This window comes from Salvelinus fontinalis, chromosome 30, assembly GCF_029448725.1.
Source record: "Salvelinus fontinalis isolate EN_2023a chromosome 30, ASM2944872v1, whole genome shotgun sequence".
Classification (NCBI taxonomy): Eukaryota; Metazoa; Chordata; class Actinopteri; order Salmoniformes; family Salmonidae; genus Salvelinus; species Salvelinus fontinalis.
In genome coordinates, this window is record NC_074694.1 from 30,629,834 (window position 1) to 30,653,455 (window position 23,622).

The following is a 23,622-nucleotide window of genomic DNA, read 5'->3' on the forward strand; positions in this document are numbered from 1 at the left end:
ATAGTAACAGCAAATGTATAGCTTATTATCACCATCCCCTTTAATGTACTCCTCATCTGAAAGTAGCCAGCAGGGCCCAATTATATTACACATTCTCCAGCTTCCATAAGAATAACACAAAAATAAAGTCTACAAGTTAAAGTTTAAAAAAAAATAAAGTTATGAACATCTCATCATAAAATATGAACTGAATGCCTTCTGTGTTGTATTTGTTGTTTGTTCAAATGAAGGCGGTATCTATCTATACAAGGAGGTTCCTGGGGACTGTGTGGATCTGAGGGTCTGTCAAGGCGAGCACAGGCCTGATGACAGGTTTTCTGTTGAATGATTCATCAAAGTTTGAAGAAGAAGAAAAAAGAAGAATAGACTGTTTGGAGAACAAAGCCTCGTCTGCCGAAGATGACAATGGAGCGTGTCTCAGAGATCAAAGCACCGCACTGTAAACTACGCCAGCGGTGAAAACACACATTCCCCCGATTCTGTCGTTGAAAACACCTTGGTCTGAATTGATGATATATATGACTGTTTCTAGGTGCGTTTTCCTCTTGTTTGAATTCATGTAGAAAAAAAATGCCTGGCTGGTTTGATTGGTCGACTAAAATAAGGAAGTTTCTATTGTGGTTCTTCCATTCAGATCTATATGCAAGAGCCAAGTCAGCATTAGTAGCAATCATTTGGTAACTCATTCGGAAGAACTTCCTGTTTCTACACACTTGTACGTCAGTGTTTCAAATGAAATGTTGATGGTGCAACACACATCCTAAACCTGAGCCAATGAAACTAACTATTCAAGTAATTTCCTTCAATGCAGCCTCCACCTGTTGCACACCCAGTATCAGGTTGTGTCAGAGCTGCTTCCCACTTCTCCTTATCTGTAAAAATAGAGATGTACACTACTGTACCAAGTACCAGATTCCAGACTTCCCTGTATGTACATGTACAACCTCTATCAAGAGATCTGACCCTTTATGATAAAAGGTGGATGTTCACATGCTCTGGAACTACAGGGTCACTGGTGATTTGGCAGTTCCCCTTCAAGCGCTACACAACTACATCAAGCTGGTATTTTGAATGACCGATTGAGGTGTGTTGAGGACCAGCTGCCTCGGCCAGCCGGCCAGCCCACATCCTACAGATCTACTCCCATCTGCCCATCTCATTTCTGATCCAGTGATTTACTGTGTCCGCGAGTGTGAACATTGGGCTAGTGTCCATTTCCTTTTGCCAATTGTTGATAAAACAAGTAATTAGCTGTGTGTTTTCTTGTCACTCTTGGCTAAAACCTGATTCAAGACAGTCTTTGCCAAGGATTTCCCTGCCCTTCTGTGAACCTTGTGTTCACCTGCATACTGCAAAAGTGCGTACTTGTGACCTTGCTGTGACAGAGCAGTGTGTTCCCCCAGTAAAGTGCCCCGTGCACTCATGCAGACAGACACAGGCAGGAGACCTGAGAATTCCAGTGGAATGTGTCAGGAATGAGGAAGTGTGGTGGAGGCCTCAGAAGAGTGGACAGGGGTGGGGAGGCTAGCTCTCAAGCTGATGAACACCAATAGGAAAACGGTTTAAAACCCTAGTCGCCTCTGAAACAAATCTCCACATCTGTTAGATACCAGCCATGGGTGTGAATGTGGGGTTATGTGGATATGAGAGTGGACATATGTATTTATCACAATGTCAAAATATCTGAGTGTGTTATTTAAGTGTAAAGACATATTGACTCTTTATGATGACGTTATTTCATTGGGTAATATAGTAAGCATCATAAGAATTCTTACTACTTAATTAGGTCATACTAAGTATACATTTCACTCCAAACTCAAAGGGAGAGAAAAAAAGTGTATATTTTGTTGGTATTTGTTTCACCATTGGTATTGTACCATTTATTGATCTGAGAGTGGACATTCAGACTTACCTCTAAGACCTGAACATAACTTGCTGGGAACCATCCCCTGACTCCATCCAGCTCTCCTTCCCACCAGCCGCCTGGCAATGGCTGAACTATCTTTAGGATTTCTCCAACTTCAAAAGTCAAACCCTGCTGATGTTGGTCCCCGCTGAAGGAGTATAAACTTTTGCAGTAAGATCCAGACATCGTTATCTTCTCCGGTATAACGTCGGGTCCGCGCGTAGATTCACACAGACTGATCCCCTTCCTCGAGATTCACTTGGCTCTTTCTTGTCAAACTTGTAATGTTGATTAGTTACCGCATCAATGACAACAATCCAACATGTGGCGAATCTGGTTAAAGTACTTTCTGAGTGAATGAAAAGGTATCCCTTGTCAAAAGAATCCTGTAAAATCCTGAACACAGCGCAGATGCGTTCTGAGCGTGTGTATATGGGCGCTTCTCCGTTTGTGTGAACTCCCTTTCGCAAACTCCACAGTCAAGTCTGTGCTCCTTCAATTCCAATTGCGCTTTTCTATGAGATAACTCGGTACTCGCTTCCGTTTTTGCACATGAGTTATGTTGTGGGGATTAGTAATCAATTAGCAACTTTCACCAAGGCTGTGCCTATTGAAATGTAATGTACTTTGTCAATTGAATCACTTCTCCAAGACGCGATTGTTTATGAAGGGTTGACAAGGCGACCGTGTAAAATAATGTGACTTTGCCATAACGTGAACTGTTGAAAAGGAGCTCCACCGATCAATGATATGCACGTCCAATGAATGCAGCTACGTAGTCATACTTTTTGAACGTGTGCCACAATTTATTTTGCAATTAAACGTAGTGCAGAACTCACAATCATGGTAGGCGAGCCTATGCTCTTTGTAACATACAGCATAGCCATATTTATTAGGTCGAAAATCATCTTAGTGTCGCAATCTAGAAAATACAACGGGTGTTAACCACAAGGCGGCGCCAATATACTTCAGGTAGAAATGGACTATTCTTTCCAAAGGAGCTTAAATCATAGGTCTACTACACACAAAACCCATATTATGTGAGTTTAATAATACAGCACATACAGTGAGCCAAGCATGCATAGTACATAAGTCATTAAAAACTCCTATTTTAGGAGTCTTCTGAGTCATTTCTTCTCTTCACTATTCTTTGCTCTGTTTGGAGAAAAGAAAGGTTTGATATCATTCACTACCTATGGATACTGTGGCATTACTAAACAACATTTACTGTAAAGGTATCATTTCAAACAAACCGTTGAGCCCATGTCTCTGCTCTTGGCTCTCATCTTGTTGACCTGGGACTCAGCGAGATCAGCCCTCTCGGATGCCTCCTCCAGTTCATGTTGCACTTTCCTGAACTTAGTCAGGTGGGTGTTAGCCTGCTCTTCCTGTGGAGAAATTAAGCGTCAACATAATCAAATAAATATGCAGACATTTTGAATTGGGGTATAGATCACAAATGACATTTTTCTTACAGCTTCCTCAGCCTGGCGTTTGTATGCCTTTACTTTCAGCTGCAGCTTGTTCACCAAGTCCTGGAGTCTGAAGACATTCTTCTTGTCCTCCTCTGCCTGGAAAATATTATTATTATTCCCAATTTGTCTTCATCCACCTACCCCACATCATCGTCATCATCATAAACATCATTATCATTAAACTACTGTAGTAGTGGTAATATCAATGCAATATGGTAATCCTCTACCTGGTAGGAGAGTTCCTTGACTCTCCTCTCATATTTCCTGACTCCTTTGACGGCATCAACTCCCATCCTCTGCTCAGCCTCCAGTTCTCCCTCCAACTCTCGCACCTGCAACCCAGAGGGTCAAAGGTTGGAATGTCACTCAAATATATTTGTTTAATTAATATGCACTTCTTTTGAAAAATCAATTTGAAATTCAGATGCAGAGTTATTATAGCCTAGAGATTTTCCTACCGCTTGTACTCAGTCGGCTAATCCTCTGGATATCATCCATTTGAGAGCTATGCATTTGCATATCAAAAGAGAATAGCTGTTATTGACTCACCCTGGTCTCCAGTTTCTGGAGTTGCTTCTTGCCTCCCTTCATGGCCAAGTTCTCAGCCTCGTCCAGACGGACCTGCAGGTCCTTGACTGTGACCTCCAGGTTTTTTCTCATCCTCTCCAGGTGAGCGCTGGTGTCCTGCTCCTTCTTCAGCTCCTCAGCCATCATGGCTGCCTGCATTGGCACACAGAGAACAAGGACAAACAGGATTGAAAGAGGGATGTCTATGACAGTGTACTCAGTGAAACCTCTGGTTGTCACTCACTTCCGTGATTGCCTTCTTGGCTTTCTCCTCTGCATTCCTGGCCTCCTGGACAGCATCCTCAACCTCAGCCTGGAGTTGGGTGAGGTCAGCATCCAGCTTCTTTTTGGTGCTCATCTGGTTGATGTTCTGAAACAGAAGTTCTTAAACTTGAGAAGTTCTTCCTGACTTGACCGATGAGAATAGATCAGGCCTCAACTGTAATTTACATGATTATATTTCCTTATAAATATGATGTAAATAAGCCACTGACACTAACCTGGGAATGCAGCAGCCCCACTCTCTCACAGGCATCAGTCAGCTCCTGCTCGGCCATCTTGCGGCTCCTCTCCGTCTGCTCCAGGGCAGCCCTCAGCTCCTCCACTTCGGCCTGCATCAGGGAGCTCCTGCGCTCTACCATGGCTGCCTGCTCCCTCAGCTCTTCCTGGCTACGCAGAGCCTCATCCAGGTGCAGCTGGGCATCCTGGCAAACCAGTCACAACCATGTCTTGATTAGTTCTATGAAGCTGCAACTGAAGTGCAGCAAGGAAGTAGAGTTGTGGATCCTACTTCTAACACCAATTCAGCGAAGTTGGGGATAGTGCTACTACCATGCTCTGTTATGATGCCACACATTACCCTGCTCCAAAATTCATCACATGGCTGTTTGCAGTAAAAGTGACCCTCACCTTAAGTTGTCCCTGGACATTCCTCAGCTGTTTCTGGGCCACAGCAGACTGCCGGTTGACATGGCTCAGCTGGACCTCCATCTCGTTAAGATCAGCCTCCATTTTGCGTTTGAACCTGAGAGCATCATTCCTGCCCCTGACCTCAGCTTCCAGAGTGCTCTGCATGGACTCGATCAACCTCTGACTGTTGCATTTTAGCTTATCCATCTCCTCGTCCTTCTCCGCTAGCTTCCTGCCCACTTCGCCTTTGACCTGGGCCAGCTCCAGGTGCACACGTAGGATCTTGGACTCCTCGTGCTCCAGAGAGGCCTGAGGGAGATACGGGTGGTGATTGAAGAGCACTTGCATTGAAGTGTACATGTAACTATAAAGAGTACAACCTACCAGGTTTCATGCGCAGAACTGAACTGAACCACACCAACTTTACTCATCTACAGTATTGTTGAAACACGGTACCTCTGCTTCCTCAAGAGCTGTCTGGATCTCTGCTTTCTCAGTCTCTATAATCTTCTTGGCCTTCTCCACTTCATGGATGCTCTTCGCAGTCTCACCAAGCTGATCACTCAGGCCTGTGACCTCCTCTGGTGATCAAATAGAAAAACAGAGATTTGGTCTATAATTTTATCAGTTGTCTTTGCCTATAGGATACGTTTTAAAGTCTAAGAACGACAAAACCACAGTCTCAGCCATACGCTGCAGCGTCTTGTTCTCTCTCTTCATGGTCTCCAGCTGATCCAGACATTCCTCGTAAGAATTCTTCATTTTGAAGAGATCAGTGCCCATAGCACGAGACCCTTTCTGGGAACCTTCCAGCTCAGCCTGACTCTCCTCATACTTCTGCTTCCATTCAGCCAAAATCTGAGGAGACAAAAAGTTTGTTACCAAGAAATAGACCTCAACTTAAAATGATTTGAGTCCTCTCCAAGTCATTTAATACCTTGTCAAAGTTCTTTTGCCTTTTGTCCAGGTTAGCGGCCCAGGCATTATTTTTCTCCTGATCAATCATCAGGTCCTCCACCTCTCCCTGCAGCCTCTGCTTGCTCTTCTCCAGAGAGGAACACTTAGCATTCACAGCCTCAATTGTCTCTTCAGCATCCTGAAGACGCAGGGCAAGCTTCTTCCTAATAGATCAATGAAAAGTTATAGAGAGCCATAGATATAGAGATTTCAGCAAACGCTGCTATATATTAAGAAATAGAATGGTCTCTATATTGTCATCAACCGTTTCAAAAAAACACTGTATGTAAATCAGAATATCTTTGCAATTGAATGTTTGGTGTCGGCATGAGGGCCTAACACTGTATATCTACAGGTCTGACTAATCATACTTGGCCTCCTCCAGCTCTTCTGTTCTCTGGATGGCATCAGACTCGTATTTGGTTCTCCACTGAGCCACCTCTCCATTGGCCTTGGATATGCCGCGCTGCAGCTCTGCCTTGGCCTCCTGCTCCTCCTCGAACTGCTCCCTCAGCAGGTCACAGTCGTGGCGGGACGATTGGAGCACATGGGCTAGGGCATTTTTGACCTGCAAACACACCCAGTAAGGGAAACGTTTAGTATATGTCTTAATGTTTGTTTGATGTGATGCGGACATTTGAATCAGTTGTGTTTCTGTACCTTAAGCTCCTCTTCAGCCAGCCTCTTCAGTTCATCCACCTTCGAAGTCAAAGCCTGTTTGCTTCTGGTCAGCTGGGATACCAGCGATTCTCTCTCCTCCAGCTGACGAGAAAGCTCGCCACTCTCTGTTTGGAATCTTGCTTTTTGGGCAGTGATGTCAGTGACGTTTCGCTGACTTTCGTCGCTTTTGGCCTTTAGCTCGCTGATTTGATCTTCAAGGCTTCGGCACATTTTCTCCAGGTTACTCTGGCAGAACAAAACATTCTTTATAGCCACAAATATAGATTTGAAAATGTGCAATAAATCATGTTAACTTACCTTCAATTTGGACACCGACTCCATGTTGCTGACCAGGTCACTGATCTCCATTTTGTATTCTCCCTTCTCCTTCTCCAGCTTCTGCTTGACTCGCTGCAGGTTGTCGATGTGCTCTCCCATCTCGGCCATACTTTCTGCATGTTTCTTACGCAGGGAAGCAGAAGTAGCCTCATGGTGCAGAGTTGACTCCTCCAGGTCTCGTCTCAGTTTCTGAAACTCGGCCTCTCGCTTCTTGTTCATCTCAATCTGAGAAATGGTGGCTCCACCAGCTTCTTCAAGCCTCTCACTGATCTCTTCAAGTTCCCTGGCGAGATCAGACCTCTGTTTCTCCACCTTAGCCCTGGCAGCACGTTCAGCCGCAATCTCTTCTTCCAGCTCCTCAATACGGGCCTGGAAAAAACAGAACAGTTGATAAAAAAAAACATTGGATGCATTGTTGGCAGTTGCACCACATATCAACATCATTGCTTGAAACATTTGTTGCATTTTGATACCTGATGTTCCTTTAGTTTCTTCTGCAACTGGGCACCAAGGGCTTGCTCATCCTCCATTTTCCCAGCAAGATGACACATTTCAAAGTCTTTCCTATAAGTTACATATTAATTGAAAGTTGTTAAAATGTGGTTAAAACTTGATCCAGTAGAATGTATACAGTATGTAAGAAGTATTTAATCTTACTTCTTCTGCTTTTCATCCGTTTGCTGTTTTTCATTCTCCAGATCCATTATGGATTCCTGGGCATGTTTTAAATCTCCCTCAAACTTCTTCCTGGATCTCTCAAGGTCCATGGAATGTTTCTTCTCTTGTTCAAGAGAGCCCTCTAGCTGTAAAATCACATGGAATCATGTTAAGAATATACCAAGGTTAGGACGTCATGACATACAGTGGGCCTATGATCTACTGGACTTGTCAAACTCACGTCGTCCACTTGCTGTTCCAGCTTGACCTTGGCTTTGGTCAGAGTGTTGACTTTGTCTTCCTCTGCCTGGAGATCATATAAGTCTTGCTGGTGGGCTTCTTGGAGGGCTTTCTTCTCCTTGGATACTTTAACAATGGTTTCATCCAGCGTTGACACTTCTTCAGTCAAGTTTTTCACCTGTTCACACAAACACAGAAACACAAAAGTGAACAGTTCTCATACTGATAAAATATATAGCTTCAATGTAGACTTTATGCCGGGGAGGTTTCTTTCACCTTGTTTTCCGTGGCATGTTTCTCTTTCTCCACTTTAACCAGGGTGAGCTCCAGATCATCAATGTCCTTCTTTAACTCAGAACACTCGTCCTCCAGCTTCCTCTTCCTGGCGGTCAGCTCAGCGTTTATCTCCTCCTCATCCTCCAGCCTCTCACTCAGCTCTTTAGCTTTGACCTCCAGCTGGATCTTGTTCTTGACGAGACTCTCACATCTCTCCTCCGCATCTGAAAGGTTCTCACTTTCCTATAGAATAATTTTCAAAACATGTTTAAATCAAATATTATATTTATTTGTTACCGGTAACTTCACAATTTACCAGTAAACTACCAGAATTCTGGAAACTTTAAAGGATTATAGCTAATTTTCATAACATGTAAAATATATACAATTAGAAGATAAGATGTTTTAAAAATGAAAAATAGAATGACAAAGCTGTAAAACATTATCCTAAATATAACCCATCAACTTAGTGAATACCGTTGGTGTTTAATATGAGGGTTTCAACATAAAATAACCTTTATATTTTGACATGCTTTTATTTATTTTACAATCTCAATATAGCTTTGTTGTACATTTTTTGGGGCCTAACTGGTGAATAACATACCGAAGCTACTTGTAACTGAAGATCGTTATTTTCCTGCAGAAGGGAGACCATTTTCTCCTCTAGTTCCTTCTTCTTGGCTTCAGCCTTGGCCAGGTTCTCCTTGCACTTGGCAAACTCTTCCTTCATGGTGGCCATTTCCTTCTCTGTCTCAGCACTTTTCAGCAGGGGCTTGATTTTGAAGTACAGCTTCATCCATGGCCAGTGTTTCACGTTCATGAAGGAGCGGATGTTGTACTGGACGATGAAGATAGATTCTCTGTGTGAGGAATAAGTGGTTATTACATCATCCCCATGGTCAGAAAAACGAAATATTATAGCATCACAGATAATTAGTCAAGCAGATCAGTCCTACTGAGTCAATTGAACAGTCTTACCTTTGCTCCATCATCTTTTTGAACTCCTTCCTCATGACGAAGCCTCTGCAGAGCGCTTGAGTCATTGTAACCAACGCTGCCAGCTTCTCATCTCTCATCTCCTCCAGAGTTCCCAGCAGCCCAGCCTTAAAAAACACCTGAGAGACAAAAATACATAGTTGGGCTGTAGAATAGGATTTAGATTGACTGCCAAGGTTAATAGTGAACAAAATTGGGCTCCTCTTACCTTGGTGTGCCCAAATTTGTACTGAGTGTGGTCCACATCAATTGACCCCAAGAGCCTCTCTGAAGCTTTCTTGTTGTCAATGAACTGGCCATCGGGGATAACACTGGCATTCAATACTTTGTACCTGTTACAAACATGAAAGATATATACTTTAGGTATGTTGTATTTTTTTCAAAGGATTTAAATGCATAGCATTTTTGGTGAACTACCATGGGAATGATTGTATACCTTTGCTTGAAATCCCCATACAGGATTCTGCTCGGGAAACCTTTTCTGCAGATTCTGATACCTTCTAACACACCATTACACCTCAGCTGGTGGATCACCAAGGCATTCTCCATGAGACCTAAGATGTACAAGATTTTGGCTGCATTTTATCTGAAGAGAATGATTGTTAACTGCCATAGTGAGTTCCAAAAGTTTTGGGACAGTGACACATTTTTTGTTGAATTTGGCTCTGTACTCCAGCAATTTGAATTTGAAATGACTATGAGGTTAACGTGCTGACTGTTAGCTTTAATTTTATGGTAATCTCATCCATATCGGATTAACCATTTCGAAATTATAACTTTTGTTTTACATAGTCCACCCATTTTAGGGGACCAAAAGCATTGGGACAAATTCACTTATGTGGATTAAAGTGGTCCAAAGTTGAGTATTTGGTCCCATATTCCTAGCACGCAAAGATATTTGTGCGTCTGTAACTTTCTCACTCATCATTATTCACAATTCTTTCAGGATTATCCGTAATCATGGTAGCATCCACATCCATGTAGAAGTGTTTTACAATACATTTTACAATTAAACAAAACAAAAAATTCACTGTCCCATTACTTTTGGAGCTCCCTCCATCTCGTACATACACTCAGTAACCAATGCTTTAGTGCTACCTGGAGTCTTTGACTCGTTGGGAATCAAGCAGCGCACAAAGTGAGGATGAGTGCATCTGAGGTTTGTCATCAGCTTGCCCAAGTTCTCCTGTGGGATGATAGTAACGTGTTTGAGTGGAACGTTTGAGTCTCAATACCTCATTTGTAGTCATCATTTTCACTACTTGATGAATCCCCCTACCCTAAACAAGGCAGACACTGTTTGGAAGGAGCCCCCTTTCTTCTTGGCACCTTTCTTGCTAAGATCTGTCAATGAAACAAGCAAGAGTTGTGTGAATATCCATAACACCATGTTGTGCATACAAGACCATGTTTGTAGAGGTAAAGTTATAGATCCCATACCATCGGCTTGTGTAAAGCTTGCATATAAGAGAGACAGCAGTTTAACTGCAGACTTCTGATACAGCTGGACCACAGACTCGTTCAGCGGGTCCTTGTTCTTGTCCAACCATCCACAGATGTTGTAGTCTACAGTTCCAGCATAGTGCATCAGGGAGAAGTGGGCCTCAGCCTTGCCTTTGGCAGGCTTGGGCTTCTGAAAGCAGCCAGTCTTTCCCAGATGCTGTTCATACAGCTTGCTCTTGAAGGTGGTGTCTGAAGCCTTGGGGAACATGCACTCCTCTTCAAGGATGGAAAAGATGCCCATTGGCTGTAGTGGAATGAGGTTGATAAAAGGTTGATACGAGATACAACAGTAGTGTAAATTCTTGTCATCTGACGTTAAATATTCCCATTACACTTACCTTCTCAATGAGCTCAATGCAGGCAGCCAAGTCCATTCCAAAGTCTATGAACTCCCACTCAATTCCCTCTTTCTTGTACTCCTCTTGTTCCAGCACAAACATGTGGTGGTTGAAAAACTGTTGCAGTTTTTCATTGGTGAAGTTGATACACAGCTGCTCCAGACTGTTGTACTGTAGAAAGTATTTGATTGACATACTGTATTTCAATGTTACAGAGACTGTATCATTAGATGAAGTACTGTGCTGAGGACATTCAATACTTACATCAAAGATCTCAAACCCAGCGATGTCCAGGACACCAATGAAAAACTGCCTTGGCTGCTTGGTGTCCAACATCTGGTTAATGCGGATAACCATCCACAAGAACATCTTCTCATAGATGGATTTTGCCAGGGCCATAACTGAATTATGGACCTAAAAGTTCAACAATAATACAACAGAATTGGAATAATCATAATGGACTGATTAATATGCATTTATTGGTAATATTGAATAGATAGATATTTCACCTGCTGGACTGTCTGTCCCTTGGTGACATATTCATTTCCAACCTTCACTGGGGTAGCAGAGCGCTTTCAGCAGGTCTGCAGAATTCAGGCCCAGGAGGTAGGCAATTTTGTCAGCCACTAAAACAATGACAGGAGCCGCAGAAGAGTTATAACATCTCTATTACTTCAAGTTGACCACCCTCAAGGGACCATCACTGAGATGAGTCACATGTTGTACTTTTCAGAGTAGGTCTATATACACAGTATATTCATAGTATGTATACATATCCAAAACCCATGTTAACCCTCAGTGCCGTCTGGCTCTGCTTGCTCCTCTCTCGGCTTCTGCTTGAACTTCATGTTCCCATGATGCATCACAGCACCTGTCAGCTTGAAGATGCCAATCTTTTCATCCAGCGTGAAGCCCAAGATATCAATAGCAGTCTAGTAGCCAAATCAATCAGATATAAGTAGATTCGATGTTAATAGAAGAGTAGGAAACAATATATATACTATAAGTAGATTCCACATCATGTTGTATTATGCTAATTGTATTATGGTAAATGTGCAAACATAATTTGCCAAGTTATTTGTCAAATCAAGAAGACCTACATCGGTGGCGACCAGTTCATCTTTGTCTACGATGCTGGTCACAGTGATCTGCCCCTGACTGATCATGGGGAAATCATATGGGTTGGTCGTGATGAGCAGCATCTCTGTGGAGATTAATATAGTCATTAGTGATTTAAAATTCAATACTCAGCTTTAATGTCAGGATGGACCATTGGCAATACCATTAATCATGTGATCCTTACCTATCAGCTCTGGCTTGTGGTTGGTCATTACTTGATAGAAGATGTGATAACTTCTCTCATCAGCGAGCTGGAATGTCACTCTGGACTTTTCCAGCAAGTCTGGGGAAAGAGTCAAGAGTGTCAATGCCTTCCATAACCTCTAGTCTAGACCATGCACAGAAACATACAGCATAGACTCACATGTCTCAATGTCAGCTGATGCTAGCTTTCCAGTGGTTCCAAAATGAATCCTGATGAATTTACCCTGTTTGGAAAATAATCTTTTAGTCTTTAAGAATTATATTAAAGGTAACGGTAATAGGCTCAACTTACAAATCGCGAGGAGTTGTCGTTCCTCACAGTTTTGGCATTCCCATAGGCCTCTAGCAGGGGGTTGGCTGCAATGATTTGATCCTCCAGCGAGCCCTGTAGAATAATAGCTTACACTTTACTTCACAAACCACTATTTATCTGATACTTACTTGTTAAAATGACTATTACATACATTTGAACTAGGTTTTTGTCAGCTGGCACCAGCCTGGTATCACAGGGCCTCACCTGCATTTTGCCACTGGTAGATTCTTTCTTCCCAGACACTGCGATTGTCGCAAAGTACTGGATGACACGCTTAGTGTTCACAGTCTTCCCTGCACCAGATTCTCCACTGAGTTCAGATAAATAAACAAGGTCGGGAAAAGAATAAGATAGGTAAGATAAGTGGTACAAAAATATGACGGTTTGTTAATATAGAATGCAACTTACGTGATAAGGACAGACTGGTTCTCTCTGTCTGTGAATAAAAATATTTTGATGAGATGGTTTAATGAGGGGGATATACTGACATAATCAGGTAATTCTGCTGAATAAGGTTTTCCATTGCAGCCAAATATCAACCTTACCAGTGAGCATGAACTGATATGCGTTGTCAGAGACAGAGAAGATATGAGGCGGGGCTTCCATGCGTTTCTTCCCTCTGTAGGCCACTACCACCTCCTGATTGTAGACTGGTAACCACTTATAGGGGTTTACAGTGACACAGAACAGCCCAGAGTAGGTCTGAAACACAGTTTAGTAACCAATTACTTTTTGCTCATCTCATTGATATTGTATTTGAGTGAATGATAAAGAATTGTACATACTACACAGTGGTCTAAAGTACTTAAATAAAAATACTTTATAGTACAACTTAAGTCGTTTTTTGGTGTACGCTTACTTTAGCCAACTTTTGCTTCACTACATGCCTAAAGAAAATAATGTACTTTTTACTCCATACATTTTCCCTGATACCCATAAGTATTTGTTACATTTTGACAGGAAAATGGTCCAACTCACGCACTTATCAAGAGAACGTCCCTGGTCATCCCTACTGCCTGATCTGGTGGCCTCACTAAACATAAATGCTTCATTTGTAAATTATGTCTGAGTGTTCGAGTGTGCCCCTGGCTATCTGTAAATGTAAAAAAAATATATATAATAATTGTGCTATCTGGTTTGCTTAATATAAGGAATTTGAGAGGATTTATACTTTTACTTTGATACTTAAGTATATTTAAAACCAAATACTTTTAGACTTTTACTCAAATAGTATTTTACTGGGTGACATTCACTTGAGTCATTTTTATATTAAGGTATCTTTACTTTTACTCGAGTACTGTATGACAATTGAGTACTTTTTCCACCACTGACAGTACGTAATGTCAAGCAGTCTAGACTCACGTAGATCATCCATGCTGCGTAACGCTCTTTGAGGTTATACAGCACAGTGGCCTCGTTGAGGTGGGTCATCATGGCCATGTCCTCAATCTTATCAAATTTAGGAGGATTCATTGGATACACATCATCCTCCGTCACTGTTACACCCTTGGAAAGTTAGACATGAGAGTTATTAACATGTAGTACTACTTCTGTTAATTACTAACATATTGTATTAGCTATTATTACAATGTACAGTGAGTATACAAAACATTAACACCTGCTCTTTCTATGATAAAGACCTGCCAGGTGAATCCAGGTGAAAGATATGATCCCTTATTGACGACACTTAAATCCACTTCAGTGTAGATGAAGGGGAGGAGACAGGTTAAAGAAATATTTTTAAGCCTTGAAACAGTTGAGACATGGATTTTGTATGAGTGCCATTCAGAGGGTGAATGGGTAAGAGAAAAGATTTAAGTGCCTTTGATCTGGGTATGTTAGTAGGTGCCAGGCACACCGGTTTGTGTCAAGAACTGCAACGCTGCTGGGTTTTTCCACACAACAGTTTCCTGTGTGTATAAAGAATTCCGACACCCAAAGGACATCCAGCTAACTTGACAAAACTGTGAGAAACATTAGAGTCAAAATGGGCAAGCATCCCTGTGGAACGCTTTAAACACCTTGTAGAGTCCATGCGCAACGAACTATGGCTGTTCTGCGGGGGCAAAAGGGGGGGGGTGCAACTCAATATTAGGAAGGTGTTCCTAATGTTTGGTATACTCAGTGTAGTAATACTGTCTATATTATTTACTTGTGGAGTCAAACACTCACTTGTCCACCAGTAATCTTTACAGTGACTTTGCCACCGTCTCTCTTCTGGATGTTGCCTTTGAGGTACAGCTCTTTGCTGTTGGTCACATAGCAGGCTGTCTTGGCATCAAATGGGATGTTCTGAGCGGCAATCCTCTCTCTCTCCGGTTTCCGGAGGTATATGGCTGCCTCGCCGAAAATGGCCATCTCTGCGTCCGTACTCATGGCTGGGCTTTTACTGTGAAGAGAAAGCAGAGTTTCAAAATAAGTCCAAAGAATTCACTTTCTCTGATGGAGAGACATCCAGTGACAGGAATCAATTAAAAGGACCAGCTGAGAGAGGACTGTAAAATAAAGCGTCCTCAACCTGACCCAAATTCAGACTCACTGAGAAAAGGTTGCTGTTTTGTTTCACTCACCTGAGGAGATATAGGAACCATTCTTTTTTTATTCATTTTTGAATGAAATAAAACATTTGAAAACATCATAATGGAACCTTTTGCTGATAAAAAGCTTTAGCATAGACAGTCAGTAGTGCACAAACCTCTATAGGAGAGGGTTTAATATTACTCACCAGAGTTCTCCCTCAGACGGATCCCTCAGTAATCAAAGGGACTCACTGGAGCGGCTTTTATTGAGATAATTTGGGTCGCCCCTCAAATCCTTCCCGTTGTTTTGGGCATGGAAAAGTAAGCCACCCCCCTGATTAGTTCTCTGTCATCTCTCATTATGGGGCTTATTCTGGGATCTAGTGGCATGGTGGCCAGACAATGGTTTTCAGAGGCCAGACATGACATAAACCGATAGATGGAATAGGAGAAATGTGAAACCTTGAAATAGTTTGCATCTTAAATTTTTTGGGAGGGACAGCTATCCATTTAAGATGACGCAAAGATAAGGATACATTTGTGATCCTATTCTAAGCATGATCTTAATTTGTCCAAGAAATGGCATTTCAGCATCTGTATATTTTGCCAGGCATATAGATGTTGCATCTATAATGTATAGTTCCATCATTTATACTTCTAGTTTAAAACATCAATCTAACATAAATCAATAGCATAGAGATACTCATCTGTTAATCCGTTTGTCTTTGGGCAGAAAGAGTCCAGGACCTTATTGGACATCGAATCAAAGCTCCAGTGTAATCCTGCTGTATACAAAACATGCAGAATGGGTATTATACTTCCATGCCAAGTGTAAATTCCAATCTGGTTTTCAGGCAATTGAAATTCCAAAGTTATGACGATGACTTGACTGAATGCGTGCGTTTATAACTGGACCACAAAAATAAGACAAACACAGGTGGGATGCGCCACCCTAAATATGATAGTCAATCACTGTGCACTAAACAGGAAGTACTAAAGAAGGCATCACACAGCTAATGATTTAGCTCAGCGATAGGAAATGTCTCTGTGCCTTTCTGATCAGTCTGGATTGACTTTTGATTATGGGGCCTTAATCATGGCTAATCCTGAGATCGCATGCAAGCTTTAGGCCCGTAGGCCTTTTGTGTGTGCGTGTGTTCTGTATTGGACTTTGACATTGGAGAGGTCTATTTTGGCTGTCGTGGGGAAGCCCAAAATGTCACCATGCATTCTCCTGAGGATCTCTACTAATCTCTGAAAATCGCAGACTCTCAAATGAAATTAAAACTACACGCACATGGCGGTCCTGCCGGGTCTAAATTGAGCCTCAAAATCCATACTGTTTGGCTAGGGGACTAATGATTTGGATGATTGTGTTACACTTGTTATACTGTTGCCTTGTTTGGCAAGATAAGGACCAAAATTAGATCACTGGAGGATATGTTAATGCAAAACAGATAAAAGTGAATGTTAATGTTTTGTGTCACACTTTAAAACAAACCAGAAACAGTTATACATGCACTTGTATCATTTATTTTGTACTATAGTTCCACTAGGTTGTGATACAGTCTATACATAAACAGATCCAGGCATCCAGGTAGGCATCCAGGTAGGCATCCAGGTAGGCATCCAGGTAGGCATCCAAGCAGGTACAATCCTGGGCCTTCTAACCACTTCTGGGTCTTCTACTCACTCAGATTAAGGCTGGTACATAAGATAAAAAATATGTAATACAAATGTTGTTTTTTATTTTCCTTTTTTTGGGCAAATAATACACACATCAATCAATGTAGTACTGAAATATATGAAATATATGAATACTTATGTTTTTGTATCGTATCGTACCTTCCCGGCATCCCTGCTCTTGGCTCTAATCTTGTTGAGCTGGGACTCTGCGACGTCAGCCCTCTCCTCTGCCTCCTCCAGGTCATGCTACATCTTTCTGCACTTAGTCAGGTGGGTGTTGGCCTGCTCTCCCTGGAACAACACCACCAGACCATAATACAAGAAGTCAGGGATTAACAATAACATCCAGGTACTTTCTCATTAGGTCATAGATATAAGCTTACAGCTTCCTCAGCCTGACATTTGTAGGCCTTCACTTTCAACTGCAGCTTGTCCACCAGGTCCTGCAGCCTTTGGACAGTCTTCTTGTCCTCTTCGGTCTGCAAGCAGCGATCAGCAGATCAATCAGTGAGGTAAAGGAAATTAGATCACTTCTGATTGATTCAGATTCCTCGGAACTCATTTCTCTATTACTTGGTAGGTGAGCTCCTTGACACCCTGCTCATATTTTCAGACTCCTTTCATGGCATCAGCTCCTCTTTTCTGCTCAGCCTCCAGTTCTGGATCACATCACAAGTAGTCAACACTTTGTGAATAGTTTCAGGCTTCCTCTGGGATACGCTTCCATTATAGCAGCTAAAAAACAATGATTTCACTATGCCTCCAGTCTAGCAGCTCTGGGAGAAAGCACCATCTGCCGGTATGTCATTAGATTCATCTAGAGTATTTGAGTCCCATACTATGATAATCTTGTGAAAAAGGGGATGGGTTACCTGAGCCTCCATTTTCTGGAGCTGCTTCTTGCTGCCCTTCATGGCCATGTTTTCAGCCTCATCCAGGCAGTGCTGTCACGTTCCTGACCTTATTTCCTTTGTTTAGTCTTTGTTTAGTTGGTCAGGACGTGAGCTGTGTGGGTATATTCTATGTTTTGTGTTTCATTGGTTTAGGTGTGTCTTATTGGCCTGATATGGTTCTCAATCAGAGGCAGGTGTTTTACGTTGTCTCTGATTGGGAACCATATTAAGGTAGGCTCGTTGAGATCGGTCTCCATCTTCTTTTCGATCTTCAGGGCATCGTTTCTGCTGAGGGTCTCAGAGTCTAGGACCGACTGGATGGTGTCAACGACATGCTGGTTGTTTAGTTTGATTTGCTCCATCTCCTCCTCTTTCTCCGCCAGCCTCCTGTCCACCTCACCTTTGACCTGGGTTATCTCCGGCTGGATACTAAGGATCTTGGATTCTTCGTGTTCCAAAGAGACCTAAAATAATTGGATAAATTGACCGTTTTTGGGGGGGGGGGGGGACAATGACGAAACAATATATGTTATTCATGCTGAAATTATTCCATTGATTATTGACATTTTCATATTTCAGGACATTTCTCCATTGACATCAAACCTCGGCCTCCTCTAGAGCAGATTGGATCTCAGATTTCTCTGTCTGTTTGCTTCTTGTTCTTTTCCAGTTCATGGATGGCTTTGCTATTCTCACCAACTTGTTCCATCAGATCAGATATTTCCTCTGGAATAACATTAGTATCATAGTTAGTTACAGATCTGAAGTTTAAACCTGCAGAGACACAGACTATTGTCCAGTTAGCATACATTGCAGGTTCTTGTTCTGTCTCTTCATGGCCTCCAGGTTCTCCAGACATTCCTCGAAGGAGTTCTTTATTTTGAAGAGTTCAGTGCTGAGGGAACAAGACTCTTTCTGGGAACCTTCCAGCTTGGCTTGACTCTCCTCATACTTCTGCTTCCATTCAGCCACAATCTAAGGAAGGTTTGAAAGATATTGGTTAAAGGTGGCTGACTTGATTTGAGCTTTTTGGCAAAACATTGGTAGTCTAATTTAGTGTAGTCTACTACTTAAGGGTCAGAATTGGTGGGTGACTGATACACTTTTTTATGGAGGTCGCTACATGTAAATTCAATACAAGTGTATTACCTTGTCATAGTTCCTTTGCTTTTCAATATAGGCCTGAAATAAAGTATTGAAGGAAACATTTTAAACACATAAAGGTCTTAATCTTGAAGGCAATATTTTCTTGTTGAGTACCTGGAGCTCCTTGATCTTTTTCTGAGATTGAGCTGATGAACTTTGCTCGTCCTCAAATTTTGGTGAGAAGCTGGCTGAACTCAAAGTCTTTCCTGCCAAGTCAAACCATATGATCAGAGTTTCTATCAAAATCACATGTTCTAGAATATGAATGGATGAATAACTGAAGTGTTTACTGCACTTTTTCAGTTGATCCTCCAGCTGCTGCTTGTCGTTCTCCAGATCCATTACAGAGTCTTGTCAGTTTCAGATCCCCTTCAAGCTTTCTCTTTGTCCTCTCAATATCCATCTTTTTTTCTTGCTCCAGAGAACTCTCAAGCTGTAAAAGGAAGTAGGAAGTATGTTTAATAGTGAAACCTATCCAGAATAAAAGCTAATAAAGCTCAATGACTTAGACTTACATTGTCCACTGGTTGCTCCAGCTTAACTTTGGCTTTGGTCAGAATGTTGACCTTGTCTTCCTCTGCCTGGAGGTCATCCAAAGCTTGCTGGTGGGTCTTTCGGAGGGCTTTCTTGTCCTTGGATAATTTTCCAATTGTCTCATCTAAACCTAACATTTCTTCTGTCAAATTTTTCACCTGAAGTTTTTGGAAAAAAGACACGTCAGTGAATGAAGGATCTTACCTTTTTTGGAAAACAGACCCGTTCATGAAAGACATTCACCCTGTTTTCAGTGGCATGTTTCTTCTTCTCCACTTTAGCCAGGGTGAGTTCCAGATCATCAATGTCCTTCTTCAGCTCAGAGCACTCATCCTCTATCTTCCTCTTCTTGGAAGTCAGTTCAGCATTGATTTCCTCCTCATCCTCCAGCCTCTCACCCAGCTCTTTGGCTTTGGTCTCCAGTTGGATCTTGTTCTTGATGAGGCCCTCACATCTCTCCTCTGCATCCACCAGACCTTCACTTTCCTGAAAAGAAAATGTCTCAAACAAAATATAATATTCTGTTGATATTTTCTATTGCATCCTAATAACCTTGCTTTTTGATGTGGTAAAATGACTCTGGATCTCTAGAGCAAGTCATTCAATGTTGTAAGAACATTGCTTCCTATCCTTTGGCACTCAATAACTATACTTACAGCCTGAACTTGCAGTCGCAAGTCATTCTTCTCCTGGAGCAGGGTCACCAATTTGGCCTCCAGATCGTTCTTCTTGGTCTCTGCTTTGACCAGTTTGTCCTGGCACTTGTCAAAATCCACTAGTCTAAAGAAGGCCAGTTTTATTGCTTCTTTAATCAGAACAACATTTTTCAACTGTGCTAACATAATTGCCTTTTAAAATTATCAACTTGGATTAGCAAACACAATGTGCCATTGTACGCCTATGTAGATATTCCATACAAAATCTGACGTTTCCAGCTACAATGGTCATTTACAACATTAACAATGTCTACACTGTATTTTTGATCAATTTGATGTTATTTTAATGGACAAAAAATGTGCTTTTCCTTCAAAAACAAGGACATTTCTAAGTGACCCCAAACTTTTGAACGGTAGTGTATATATTTTGTTTTATAATTCAATTAAAGGTTTCCACCATATTAGAGCAATTCTATCAGATATGTGAAGGGGAGTGAACAATGGTAGGAGGGAGGGAACAACTTTCTGGAGTGAAATGCATCCCAGGTTTTTACCCTCATCGCCATCCGGTTCCGCCTGCTCCTCTCGCTGCTTCTGCTTGAACTTCATGTTCCCATAATGCATCACAGCACCAGTCAGCTTGTAGATGCCAATCTTCTCCTCTGAGGTGAATCCTAGGATGTCAATAGCACTCTAGAAGCACATCAGTGGACAGTGTTTTTTTTTAATGAACGAAACAGAGCATTTGCAAGGGATCCTAATCAAATCAGGAATTAGGAGACAAATTCAACACATTTTCTGCAATTTGAGTTTGACTGCATTTAGCCCAAGTTTCTTTACTTACATCAGTAGACAGCAGTTCATCACAGGCATCGATACTAGCCACAACAATTTCCCCTTGGCTGATAAACGGAAAGTCATAAGGGTTGGTGGTGATGAGAAGAGTACCTTTGAGCTCAGGCTTCTTGTTGGACATGATCTGGTAGAAGATATGGTAGCTCCTCTCTGCTGACAATTGGAATGTCACCCGGGATTTTTCCAGGAGATCTGCCAAAGCAAAGAGAACATGTCTGTGCTGTGTATCATGTGAATGTCACCGTGTAACATAGATATTTCTGAGCCAAATGTGGCATACAACTTACGGTAACACTTTATTTGGATAGTCTGTAGAGTGTTTACAGATGGACTATCAGTAACATTTCAACTAACTATCTACTAACCCGAACCCTAACCCTTGTCCTAACCCTAAACTTAACCCTTACCCTAACCTTAACCATTTCCCTAACCCTTATTCTAAACCAAACCCCAACCCTAACCGTAACCTTAGTAAGCAGTTTCTTATCAACAGTCTGTTGATAGTATGACCTGGAAAATCCAGACTATGCAAATAGTGTGACCCAACTTACAAGTCTCAAAATCAGCGAAAGCCAGTTTTCCTGTAGTTCCAAAGTGAATTCTGATGAATTTTCCCTGAACAGAGATAAAACAAGACGGTAATGACCTTGATGACTTAATAATGATGACAAATAAGTGACACCATATGACATAGACAGAAATGCTAATTTACAAAGCGAGAGGAGTTGTCGTTCCTAACGGTCTTGGCATTTCCAAAAGCTTCCAGCAGAGGGTTGCCTGAGATGATCTGGTCTTCCAGGATTCCCTACAGGTAAGATACGACAGATCAACCAGTCAGCCAATCAAGTAACATGAATTTATTCAATCATAAAGTACAGCAGATGATCTGTCTGTTTAGATTACTACTAAAGGCATGTTCTTTGTATAGCTGTCTGAACAGTGTTTCTTGAGAGGAAAATAAAGATGTTGAATTCTACTTGCATGCATTTTGCCTGGACCCTCTTTCTTCTTGTCCCCATTTCCAGACACTGCGATGGTCGCAAAGTACTGGATCACACGCTTGGGGTTCACAGTCTTCCCTGCACCGGATTCTCCAGAGAGAAACACAAAGTACATCCATAAATGTAAAATAAAATTGATTGATTGATTGATTAAAAAACACCATGTTTCTTCCTGTTGAAGAACTTAAGTCTGTTGATTTTCAGGTTCCGTTACTTACGTGATCAAGATGGACTGGCACTCTCTATCTAAATGAAAAGGAGCATCACAATCATGATAAGAACATCCTGCATATGAATAGACGACAAATTAATAAATGACATTGAAGAACTTGAATCCTACCAGTCAGCATAAACTGATAGGCATTGTCGGAGATGGAGAAGATGTGGGGTGGAGCTTCCTGACGTTTCTTCCCTCTGTAGGCCACTACCACCTCCTGGTTGTAAACTGATAACCACTTATAGGGGTTCACAGTGACACAGAAAAGCCCAGAGTAAGTCTGAAAACACAGCAGTGATTGTAATATATGTTTAAGGAGAGTAATGTGGAAAGGGTGAGCTTTGGAAACAAGCTCAACTTCAGACAAAGACCAACCTTCACGCATGTCAAAAGTGACTCGCGTAGATCTTCCATGCTGCGTAACGCTCTTTGAGATTATACAGCACAGCGGCCTCATTGGGTCATCAGGTGGGTCATCATGGCCATGTCCTCAATCTTATCAAATTCATTGGGAAGACTTCGTCTTCCTTCACTGTTACAGTCTATGTTTAGGAAGAAGAAATAGATACATTTCTGGAAAATACTCGATCTCGACTGTTTACATCTTTTTTTTTTTTTTTTACATGGCACTGTACTAGTTTGATTAGACGTAACTCAATGCTCCCGCTTCAGTCTGAACGGTTGCTTTGCTGCCCTCTTTGCTCAGTAGAGTGCCTTTGACATACAGCTCCTTAGGCTCAGACACAAACACAGCCGTCTTGGCATCAAAGGGTCTGTTCTGTGCTTCTATCCTCTCTCTACCAGACTTCCGGAGGTATGGGGAAGCTTCCCCCAAACACACCCATCTCAGCCTCTGAACTCCTCTTTGTAAAGCACGCTGGAGGGGACTGGGGAGACAGAGATGGAAGTTGGAAAAGAAATTCAAAGTATTTGTCAATTTAACTGAAGAATAAGAATGACTTTTAGACCACAAGAGGCTGCTGAGGGGAGAGCAGCTCATAATAATGTCTGCAATGGAGCAAATGGAATGGCATCAAACCCGTGGAAACCGTGTGTTTGATGTATTTAATACCATTCCACTCATCACGCTCCAGCCCTTACCACGACCCCATCCTCCTGACTTTTAGACACTTACCTCCCTCTGAGGATTGAATTCATGTATGAGAACCTTTCAGTAATGTGCGTTCCTGTAAAGTACAGCACAGTAAAGTCCTTGTTGATAATTACTGTACTTACGAAAGCCATAGAATATTATGTATAATTACATAAACAATGGCGCCGCAGAAGGGGCAGATGGAGTGGTCTTCTGGTCAGGCTCCGTAGATGGGCACATCGCCCACTGCTCCCGAGTACTAGCCAACGTCCAATCTCTTGACAACAAGGTAGACGAAATTCGAGCAAGGGTTGCCTTCCAGAGAGACATCAGAGATTGTAACATTCTCTGTTTCACGGAAACATAGCTCACTCGGGATTCGTTATCAGAGTCGGTACAGCCACCTGGTTTCTTCACGCATTGCGCCGACAGAAACAAACATCTCTGTGGTAAGAAGAAGGGCGGGGGTGTATGCCTTATGATTAACGAGTCATGGTGTGATCATAACAGCATACAGGAACTCAAGTAATTTGTTCACCTGACCTAGAATTCCTTACAATCAA

At 42.0% G+C, this 23,622-nt stretch overlaps 1 protein-coding gene and 1 pseudogene across 1 annotated transcript in view; both read right to left on the reverse strand.

Annotated features, from left to right (window-relative positions):
- The window catches only part of LOC129829021 (growth arrest-specific protein 7-like), a 63,181-nt gene extending 60,587 nt beyond the window's left edge, over positions 1-2,594 (reverse strand). The window contains exon 1 of the mRNA XM_055890434.1: positions 1,913-2,594. Coding sequence (XP_055746409.1) covers positions 1,913-2,092 — 180 coding nt within the window. The 5' untranslated portion in view covers positions 2,093-2,594. The remainder of the gene's footprint in view (positions 1-1,912) is intronic.
- Positions 2,595-3,049: 455 nt separating this feature from the next.
- LOC129828507 (myosin heavy chain, fast skeletal muscle-like) lies at positions 3,050-23,050 on the reverse strand (annotated as a pseudogene).
- Positions 23,051-23,622: the final 572 nt, after the last annotated feature.